We start from the raw sequence: 10,831 nt of genomic DNA, 5'->3' as shown, positions 1-10,831 counted from the left end.
GTGGAGTGTTTGACTGTTTTGTGAGGAGGCCTTCCAAAGGAGAGAATTTCTTCAGGAAATGTGGACCAAGTTTGTTTCAACATGTGAGTACATATGGTCCCTTCAACTTTATTTCTGCCATTCCAATAACAAAAGTTGCCATTGGTGATGAAAATCTTACAAAAAAAGTTAATATTTACCGAATTCCTACAAAACTATCAAGCAGGCTGAATCATTAAGACTTTGCATACACGTACACTCATCTGTAATTAATGCTTCTTTATTCAAACAAATGAATGTACGTATTCAGAAATGTCAACACTCAAAAATATCAATCACTAGCAAGAGCGGATCCACAGGGCAAATGCTTTTGTGAAAATGATAGGATATTATTTTTAGATTCATTTTATAATTTCCTCCCAAAAGCATGTCAAAAAGCCCATTTACAGAGCCTCGTGCCTCAGAAAGGTCATAAAAAGTTACACGAAAAAATAGCACAATTTTTGCCCACCCCCCCAGGCCTGTGATGTCCAGTCCCACCAATGAATTGAAGAATTTGTAAACAAACCTAATAATATTTTCCCTGGCGTTTCATATTTTTGGCTGAATGGGCATAGATTTGCAACTAGGCATATGTAGGACGGTTGGTTTGTCCAAGGCGTTAGTGTTAACTGCCTTGTAAGGACTGCAAGTTACTTGTTGAATAGAAGTACATGTGCACACCTGTATGCTGACATACATACACATGTACACCTCATTGACAGAAAGGAGAAAACTTCAAGCAGTATAAAGGTCAGTTCACACTTTAGGGAAATGCAAAATTGAGGCAAATTTCACATCACGAAATGTTTAATTCGGAATTCACTTCAGTTGAGAAATATGTTCTAACTTTTGCAAATATGCAGCACAAAAGTTTGATCTGACATCACAGTTTTGCGTATGAGTTTGCTTGCGCACCAAGTAAGAACCGCACTTAAACTGCATTACTTTCCAGCTTCTGAATGGCATTCTGGGAGGGGCAAAACCCTGAAATCAAGTGATCCTTGGAAAAGTTATGTGACTGATACAGTAGAGAGGTGCAAGGGATGATGCTCTTTGCCGTACCTGTTTTAGACACAGTGATTAGTCTCTTGGATGAATGTCAACACAGCACATAGCTAGCAGCCGGGTTGGGACACCTGACCTTGCTGTCATGAATCCCCAAATGCTAATGACAAGGCTACACTTCAACTCCGAAGAATACAGAGAGCGACTTTGCCACTTTGTATCAAATTGACGTCATCTACCGATGTCACTCGGCCATAAGGGTCACTGATTTCACTGAACTAGAATGCCTGTATGACAAGGGCCCATTGCCTCATGTGCCATCCTGCCTTAGTCTGCCCATCTCTGCCTCCGTCAGATCCATCCCGAGTTCCTTCTTCAGCGCGGCAATCTCCTGCAGCTGTTCCTCTTTCACTCTGTCTTTAAATTCTCGCAGCGCAGCTTGTCGCTCCTGGAAGGCCTGCTCAACCATCGTCTTCTTCTCCAGGGACCGCCTGGTCACCCGTCTGATGTAGCGTGGTGGCGGGGTGTACTCCAGACCCAGCTTGTCCAAGAGGCGGTTGGCCAGGTCAAAGTTCCTTCTGCGGAGGATCTTGATGAATTTGCGGCGGCGGGCGATCAATATCAGCAACTTTTGCTTATTGCTCTTATCCTGTGGCAAACATTCAAACAAATCACATTTCATTCCATGGTTCCCACGCAGCAATACCCAATGATAACATCACTTCTGGAATTATGAAGGAACTTTCCAAATACAAACGACATTCCCCAGGAAATTACTGTCAGAGCCAATTCGTTCTCATTTCAAAGAATGCTGCCATCTAAAATACAATGAATCCACTCTTGAGTGCTAATCATTCACACCATAACTACTGAAAGAAGAGAAAAGGAAAAAGAGAAATCATTCTCACACTACAACTAACAAAGGTCCATCTATTTCAGAAACTATTCAGGAGGAATTTGGCCAGATCTGCCTGCCCTGAAGAAGGTACTCAGTTACCGAAAGCTTGGCAATCACATATTTCAGAGCACTGATTTGATATTATATTCTCGTCGATGTTCTGATCACGGTGCTACGCAGCCCTTCCATATTTCTTTGCAGATCAGTACTGGTACACTCTAAGTTCCCAACAATGATCCAATGTTGCAAGAATTTGGTATAATGCACTTATCTCTACACTAACTGCATAGGCACGGCCCGTCATGCACAAACAAATGAGGTCTCTGCAAATCAAGTTTTTGGGCCTCAAAAGATGATTGCCACTACACTCGATGCAGCCACGGTGGAACATGGCGCACTGAGATCTGCCGAAGGTTTCAAGCAGTATCGAGCTATAAATGAATAATTTGAGAATTAAAGATGAAGCAAATTTGTACTATAATATCCCCGGTGTAAACTATTACCTAACAGTGGGTCTAAACAAAATGGCCTATAACAGTTATGGTTCTAAAACCACAGAAATTTTGGACCTCCAGAGATGGTGCAAAATTACATGTACTTCAGCGTTTAAATAGTTAGCTATTCAGTCAATATACATGTAAAGAAAGCAGTGGTACAGTGTTAAAAATGTTATTCTTACCCGTGGAAATCTCTCCATGTGCTGGGCTAGTTTTCGAATACTCACTGTCCACTTGGCAACTGGAAATTGAAACAAAGATATGTGTAATTCCAGAAATCAGGGGTCCATTTTTCGTGTCCCTGTCACATCTGATGTATGATTTGTAAGTTCAGAACACATTTTCTAATTTCCAAGAGGGATGAATTAATGCAAATTACCTGCCAAACAAATAGTAAGAGCTTGAAATCAATTCTAGTGATATTTCCATGTCAAATAACAAAGGTCAGATGTAACAGGGACACCAAAATGTCACACTTTTGGACCCCTAGTTTCTGGAATTACCCATATATTACATCGCAGACACATAGATTAGTGTACATGTATTCATGATGCAATTGATTATGACGGCAAGGCCACCTGATGACCAGGTGAAATTGACCAATCAACTGGTGTATTCTATCTATTCATACAAGTACAGATCCACTCTATCTTTTGTCCATACCTTTGTCTCAATTTTCACATCTTGACAAAATGCACATAGCCCAACAGGTTTGCCCATTATCAGTTTGGAATAAGCCCATTCAGTAATTCAACTGGGCACTCACACTACCATGATTTGCTGGTTTTGATTTCAGGAGAGGCAAACACACACCAGCTCTATTGATAATGATGGACACCCAGTCTGCAAACTGCAATTTTGAAATCAAAATGGAAGTGTAGATAACAACTAGCACAAAAATGGGAGCATAAAAATTACAGCTCAGCCCAAGATGACAAAATTAACTTTTCATGCCAAAGAACTTTCAATCATTATCAATAAGCTCTAGGACATTGCATCTGTGGGTTCTATGATTTTGTAGGCCTATACTAGATTGTTATCAGGTTAAAATAGTAAGATCTCAAGGGGACCAAATTGGCTTACTGAACATTGAGAGGTGAGTGTTATGGTCCGCTACACTTCTGTCATTGATAGAATTAAGGCCTTCAAAAGCAATATTGAATTCCTTCCCCAAGCCACTAAGACAAGATACATGTACATGTTGTAAGTTCCCAAATGGCTGGCACCCCTTCCCCAAGTCTCTAGGAGGTGACAAGTCTCAGACAACTCCCACAATTTCCCAGACACTTACTCTGAGTTACCAGGAAGTTGGTGAAGTCAATTCCTGCTAGGTCGGCTCCGACCTCTTCCAAGATCTTTACTTCTTGTAATTTCTTAATTTCACTCTGAAGCAAGTAAGAAAAACACATTACCAGGACTTAAATGAAGTCCTCAGTAGTCATGTTAATGACATGGTCCAGCACTTAACCAGTGTTAACAGTTCACAAGCAGAACCATTATAATGTTTCCATCCTTGGAAGTTTATGTACATTGAGGTTCTTGAACTAAAAAACTTGACTTTTTTGCATTCAGTCTTTAAACAAGTGACCCTCACAGGAAGTAATGTTACTTAATAGTAATCTTCAAACCACAAGAAATCTTCCAGCTGGGAGTTTTTTGGGAGCTTCAATTCTACCAAGGAAACATTACCAGCAGTACTGAGGACTGATTTCCATGATGAAAATATTGGTTGGCAACACAGACCCCTAGCAATTCAACCATTTCACATCACTTACCCCTGGAGCAAATTCCAGACTGAAGATTCTACGGACATTTTCATCGGCACTGAATTTTGTGGAAGCAAGAAAAACACAAAACCAAGTTTACAAAACGTTGATCCAAATATGTCCGAAAGACGGCACAGCAGATGGGCATCACAAAAAGTGAAGTAAAATCTATGGGAAGTGACGTCACTTGAGAGACCAACATGTACATCAAATACAAAAATGACTCACTCCTGAAGCTCAGGGACCTCATCAAAGCCATGCTGCAATTGAGATGGGTCAAGACCCATGTACCTGTCATACGTTTCTGCAATTAAAGAGAAAAAAACATTTTGGAGTTATTCAACCAATAGAACAGTACCAAGGTATATTTATATGAGTACATAACAGGGATTATTATACAAATACAAGGAACAAGTCGTAGGAAAACTGTCACTATTGGCTTGTCCCATTCCACGAGTTGAAGCCTCAAAATCCAGCTATCAGTGAATGAATGTTTCATAAAGCAATCATTTAACCCCTTCGCGCCGGGATGCGGCTAGAGCCGCCGTAAATATTGAGATCCTAAGCCCGCTTTTCAGCTATTATTCTCGGCCCATGCTCAAGCAAACACGGTGAAAGAAGGCAGACCCTGGCTCTTGTATATATATGGTGATTGGCCTTTGTGTGTAGCCCAGAAATGAAAAGACCGAATTTGCATCATAATCACCAGCTTCACAATAGTCCCCACTTTGGAAGCATGAGTAGAGCCCAATGCCACCGAACAATCAGCCTTTTCACCGTGTAATTCAAAGCGTGCAGAGCACGCAGGGCCACAAACCGAGAATTTGCGGTCTGGCAGGGCAGGTGGCCTTCGTGGCCAAGCGCGGCTTGAATTCTTGGAGTCGGCTTTCGGAAAGAATTCCCGTCGTCATGGGGTTAAACATTCATGTTTGATGAAACCCCTAGACAAATAAAACACCTCTTTGTCGTAAAGTCAATGTCTCCTCCAGTGTAAAAAGTCTGGTGCAAAATCATTATAAGTTGTCTCATTTCTAAATCAATCAATAATTTGACTGACGATCCTCAGTGCCTTACAAACTGCTCTTACATGTATTCATATATTTCTTTCTATTAGAAGTATCTTCCAACACTTGCTTACCTTTTTTAATTTTACGGGAAAACTTTGATGTTGCTTTGGAGGCAAAATGCCTCAGCACTGGGGAGAAAATAGACAAAATGCTGAATCATTAATTGCTTGATGTCTTTAAAAAATGTAACGGAAAACTGAAAAATTAAAATATACAGTAGAACACCACTAAAAATAACACAAGGTCCATAAATTTATGTCAATGTACATGTATGTCTGGAACAGCAGTCATTTGGAATCATAATTTCCTGTAACAAATGAATGTGTTAAGACATGGCCCTTTAAAATGTCACCTGAAAGTCCATATATACTGTACATGTATCTTACCCAAAAAGAAAATCAAGTGAACATACATGTACACCATACCAGTGACGCAGTCCACCCCTCTTTCAGAATGTTACCCGATTTCACAAGACCATCTGCAAGATCATTACCAACCTCCAGTCTGAATTCAAATCACAAGCCATTCACATGAACATGATGAAAAGGAAGAGAACCATTCCTTGACGACTGTTCACCTTCTCACTTGTGACTAGTCTTGTGGGAGTTGTTTTATACATGTACTTGGGGACCCTCCAGTTTTTTGTCATTTCAATCTTGCTACTTAGCTGGTCAGCCCACCAAAACCAAAGGCAATGCTCTCTTTAGTTTTTAGCTATTTCAAATTGTAAATTGTGAGACAATGTGACTTTCTTACTGACAAACCAGCCATGCAAATTTGACTCCACCATGTGTCCTAGGTTACACTCACCACTCACAGCTTCCCTGCAGCCCTGACATGCCCGAGGCATACATATAATTTCCCTCAAAACCCTGCCCTCGTTTCACATCAACCCTACGTGTACAATTACCGAGCATAGAGCTCTATGGCCAAGAATCATCTACCTCAGTGAGTCCAAAATAAAATGTAGGTCAGTCCCTTCTTTTATGGGAATAGGGTCCCAAATACAATCCCCAGACTTGTGACTGGTCTTGTAGCTGGTCTTGTGACTAAAATGTATTATCTGGTCACATTCATAACTGGATAGTTACTGTCGAAGATTTAGGAGATCGTGGTGTATTCTATTGCTTATTGGGGTTAGGCCCTATTAATATTTCCCACTGCAGAATGGAGGCAAGCATTCATCAAAGGCATGTCTGGTTGGTGCTGGGCCTTGGCTAACAAAACAAGCCAAGTATTTTTAACTGTCATGACCATGATGACTGCTATCCTCGTGATCATGATGATCCTGGTCATGATTGTGACCAGTTACGGACCTGATACCCAGCACCAAGGCAGCCTCGACATTTTAGAATATTACCAAATGACTACCTACCATTTGTTTGACGAAAGTGAGCATGTAAAAGATGGTTATCAATCAACAATCCAGGCAGATCCCTTGGGCCTACCCAGCGATCATTAACTAACGTTATACGTGTAGCTGGTGCACCGGCAAGATTTACCACCGTTCTGGTCACAATACTTCGACACATTTGTCGACAAATATCGGTGGCAAAGGCAAATTTCTCTATTTGTCTGAACATCTCTGATACACAGAATCAGAAGTAACGCAATCCAGACCAACGTGCATATAAAAATTCAGGTTGAGGACACACAGTTTGACTTCGACCAGTCCAAGAACTTGGACGGCTAGGCTCGGACTGCAGCGCTGTGTGCCATACACATGCATGCATCATGCGCGTATGCCGCTCTGACGCAGTTTGACGAGCGCCCTCTGTAGTTCTGCACTTTCAACTTCATCAGGATTGCCATTGCAAACAACGCAGAAACAGCGCTGCCTGGTAGATGATGCTCAAGAATTTTTTATCATTGGAAACTCCAGATTTTAACCTTATAAAGACAATTGGCTTTTCGCGCAAATTTTTACCCCCCCCCCAAAAAAAACAGTGTAAAATGTCAAACTCCAAGCACAGGTCCGGCGAATGTTGCCATCCTTATGATACGCAAAACAAGTCCACAAGTCGGTTGAAGGTTAATGTGGGCAATATAACCCAGGTTATAGAAGCCTTAAGTCCAAAATGTTTGATTTTTAGAAAACAATCACTTCAATTTAGGCACCCTCTTTTTGCAAATGACCCACTGGATCACCAAATGTTATTGGGCTGCAGAAGCTACTGTACCGACTTAGTTAGTGAACTGCACCCATGAGGCGCCAAATGCTGTCGGGTAAAGTCTCGCAGAAGCGAAGCGAGCTGCTTCCCTGGACTCTGGCCGGAGGAGGAAGAGAATTTAAGGGGTTAGGAGTCGAGTACGCCAATAGCGTTCTGGACGTGAGCAATTCTGTCCACTGCCGCGTTGGTTTCCGGTTTGGGGGGCCTTTGCAAATGAAGAAGCCCGCGCAGAGGCAATCAGTCGTCATTGGTTTGAGACGGTCTTCCCACTTTGCTGAGTCGGTGTCGGTGCTGTCAACCACGAAGGCTGGAAGGGTTTTGAAGGCTTTTGGGGACGTGATTTTGGGAAGAGATCTTAAAAGGCCATTTTTCGAACAGGTGAGGGGGAAATCGAGTGGGCTGAGACGAAGGTTTTTCGGCAGTAGGCTTCGAGCGAACTGCAGAGGCACGTGTCGCCCCCTCGCGAGTCGGAGAGGTTTAGATTTGGATTTGATTTGGATTTTTTTTTACAAGACTGTTTGGGGTCAGATATTTCGTGTTCAATGACTGAGGCTGTGTTTAGATGGTTGTCTGTTTGATCGGGGTGCATGCAAGATTCTGCGTTGGAGGCAAGAAAGTTTCTTGCGGGACCAGCTGATGAGGCCAAATTCCCCGCAGCTGGAACTTGTGGATTCGGTTAACAAGATCACACGGTAGTTCACGCCGTTATAAAAAATATTCATGTGAACGGGAGCCTTGACCTAAACAATAATGACAACAGTACCCCTCCAAAATCATTAAAACTGCTGCAACTCTTTCACGACAGCAGCTACGAATAGGGTCTATAATTTTAGCAACGTGAATTGGTAGACTTTGAGATTCCGGTGGCAGCAGACTTACCGGTCCTCAGGCTTTTTCATGCTACTGCGCGTGCTTAGAACATTGTGTGCATGCTCAGAACCGATAAAAAGAGCCTGAATGTTTGCTGCAACTGGGTGTTTCAAAGTATCCCACTGTCGTCCAGTGATACTGCTTGAGTGCTGGGCTCCAAAGCATATTGCGCAATGCAACAAACAGAGATATCAGGTTCGCCGAGAGCCAAAGTGTGGAAAAAGAAATAATACAGGTTTTCCCGGCCAATTTCGGAAAAAGTGTCAATAAATTAGTAATGGCAGCATTCGTTTTTGAGCGAAATGGAACGAACATTCAAATCCCCGTTTATATTTAATAAATAGGTCTACAAATTCTTTTTCAAGGAGGGTGTATTCGGTCGTATAAAGTCAGCATTCAATTTCCCAATATTGCACTGGTTCAGTGTGTTGGCATTTATTTTTTGCGCGGAATCAAATGCACCTCTGCAATCCTGCATTCACCTTAACTTGAACTCAATCTAGTTTCGTAAAAAGTGCAGGCAATTTTGCGAGATGTGTTATTGTTTGTGTGAAATGAAGTGAAATTGTTTGTGTGCTAACAGAAGTTATATTCTTTGAAGTGTTTAGTTGAATGGCTAAATGTTTGGATATTCGTGACTAAAATAGACCATTCATGTTGTCTTTGGAATCACACCGACTATTGTACATATCCTGCACAAACGGTGAGGTAACCTTCTCGTGCTACGTTTTCACCACAATCACATAAAAGTTCGCACATGGCCTTCTTGATATGGCTGAATGGGAAGATACAAAGACATCATAGACTTTAATTGGTGTAAAGTTTGCTAACAAACACACTATAATCCTTCATGAGTAATATTACATTCATTATCAAAGTACATGTAGTGTCATGATTTCTGTAACCCAGTATATTTCTAATATTTCTAATTTTGTGAATTTGAATTGCAGCAAATGAAAATGAATACTCAATATTAAGGTTTACGGTAAAAGACAGATTTTCGGTGAATAAGATTGCACATTGGTTACTAATGGCAACGAATGAGTCAAATCGAAATCCCAATCACTTATTTGTAACCCCTTTAATGAAACGTAGACAGACAAGGAGAGAAATAAAACGGAATAAAGAGAAAGCAGAGAGAATGCGTAATTAATATTGGTTTTGGTCAAGAACATCAATCAAGTTACCACACTCCTTCATAGATCCCATGGCATAGGTCGTAATAGAAAAAATCTGTGTCTGGAGAAGCGTAAATTGTTGACTTTAATTTCTTTCATTTTATTCCCTGCAACTCGTGGAAGGCCTGTCATAAGATCCGGAAGCCTGAGGTTCAGACAGTTCAGATTGGAGTAAGAGAAAGTTTCGTACAGTGGTCAGTTCATTTTCATCCACAGATGGTTGTATTTGGAAGCGGGATACAACTACTCCCAGCGGGGAGAATTTGTCGAACTCCTGGTAAACAGACTTGCTCGAAATACGTGAGCTGTTTCTCTGCGAGTTGCTGCAACTCAGTTGAACCGTGAATGATACTGATCCAACATTGAAAAGCAATAACAATTTTTAACCGTCACAGGACAATGATTCTGACTAATTACCTACAGCAGGAGAGCCCAAAAACACCAAGTAGTTTGAAAAGATATGGTTTTGCAATGAAGGTTGAATTTGGAAATTTCCTCCAACCAATGGGGTTTTACAATCGTAACCTTTTACCCTTGGGCCCTCCCCACTGTAAACTGCGTTTTACGGAACTGCAAGGAATGAATACAAATTGGAAAGTACGAGGGGAAAAAAGATATGCAAAGAAACTAAATAGATGCGGGATCAAAGGAGAAATAAACAGTGTATGCCATCAGACAGACAGGGAGAGAACTAAGAGGGAGGAGAGAGAAAATACACAGAAAGAGAGAAATTAATATTTGTTTTTGGTCAGGAACATTGGTCACATCACCTCAACCCCCCCCCCCCGTTTTAAAAATGTTACCTTCAAAGACCCCGTGACGTCGGTCTAGACAGAAAAAGATATACCCGAGCTTACGTCATCTTTAAACTTTGTTTCTTGCTACATAGTCTGGAAGGCCCGTCATATTATCAAGAAGCCTAAGTTAAGTCAGTTTAGAGTCGAGAAAGTTTCGTACGGTGGTCAGTTCAAGTTCAGGTGGTCATGTACATGTTTGCAGATTCACACGTTTATGAGAGTATCCCGCAAGATGGAAAATGGTTCAAAGTATTACATGGTAGGGAAATGAAGACAATATAAAATATATTTCACAGCTCTTTTCAACAAACTGTAAGTATTCCACAGTTCCTTTAAATCGAAAACAGAAAAAACAACAACAAACAGCGACGAGAAACTACAAAAGAAACGTTACAATGATTTAGGAAATAAATTCAAGTAAAACAACGTGCATTGGATTTACTGGAAACTGAGCAAAGCAAGGGCGAGAACAGAAACGTGTTGTCATCATCAAGCGGCTGTCATTATCTGCCCTACCATGTTTAATAGTCAAATGTAATTTCTTGCCGGCACCGACAACAG

The 10,831-nt window shown here is 41.3% G+C and overlaps 1 protein-coding gene across 1 annotated transcript; it reads right to left on the bottom strand.

Moving 5' to 3' along the window:
- Positions 1-70: 70 nt before the first annotated feature.
- On the bottom strand, positions 71-6,994 carry LOC110983313 (small ribosomal subunit protein uS15m-like). Its single transcript, XM_022242485.2, has 7 exons — positions 6,630-6,994; positions 5,326-5,382; positions 4,416-4,491; positions 4,197-4,245; positions 3,713-3,806; positions 2,604-2,662; positions 71-1,675 (listed from the first exon to the last, which is right to left on the bottom strand). Exons 1-7 carry the CDS (start codon positions 6,835-6,837, stop codon positions 1,337-1,339), a joined length of 882 nt encoding a protein of 293 aa, XP_022098177.2. The 5' UTR covers positions 6,838-6,994; the 3' UTR covers positions 71-1,336.
- Between the last annotated feature and the right edge of the window lie 3,837 nt (positions 6,995-10,831).

The sequence above is a fragment of the Acanthaster planci genome, linkage group LG15, assembly GCF_054643075.1.
Source record: "Acanthaster planci isolate LZ-2023a linkage group LG15, COTS_SCS, whole genome shotgun sequence".
Lineage (NCBI taxonomy): Eukaryota > Metazoa > Echinodermata > Asteroidea > Valvatida > Acanthasteridae > Acanthaster > Acanthaster planci.
Note: the sequence above shows the minus strand (reverse complement) of the source record. Positions and strands in the feature narration are given on the sequence as shown.

What these genes read in the sequence shown, in the direction of transcription:
- LOC110983313 (XM_022242485.2), bottom strand. Translation starts at nt 6,837, where the DNA reads ATGTTCAGACAAATAGAGAAATTTGCCTTTGCCACCGATATTTGTCGA. An exon ending in TTCCCGTAAAATTAAAAAAG is followed by an intron (nt 4,492 to 5,325) that starts GTAAGCAAGTGT and finishes CTTTAATTGCAG; the next exon opens with AAACGTATGACAGGTACATG. An exon ending in ACATGGAGAGATTTCCACGG is followed by an intron (nt 1,676 to 2,603) that starts GTAAGAATAACA and finishes TGTTTGCCACAG; the next exon opens with GATAAGAGCAATAAGCAAAA.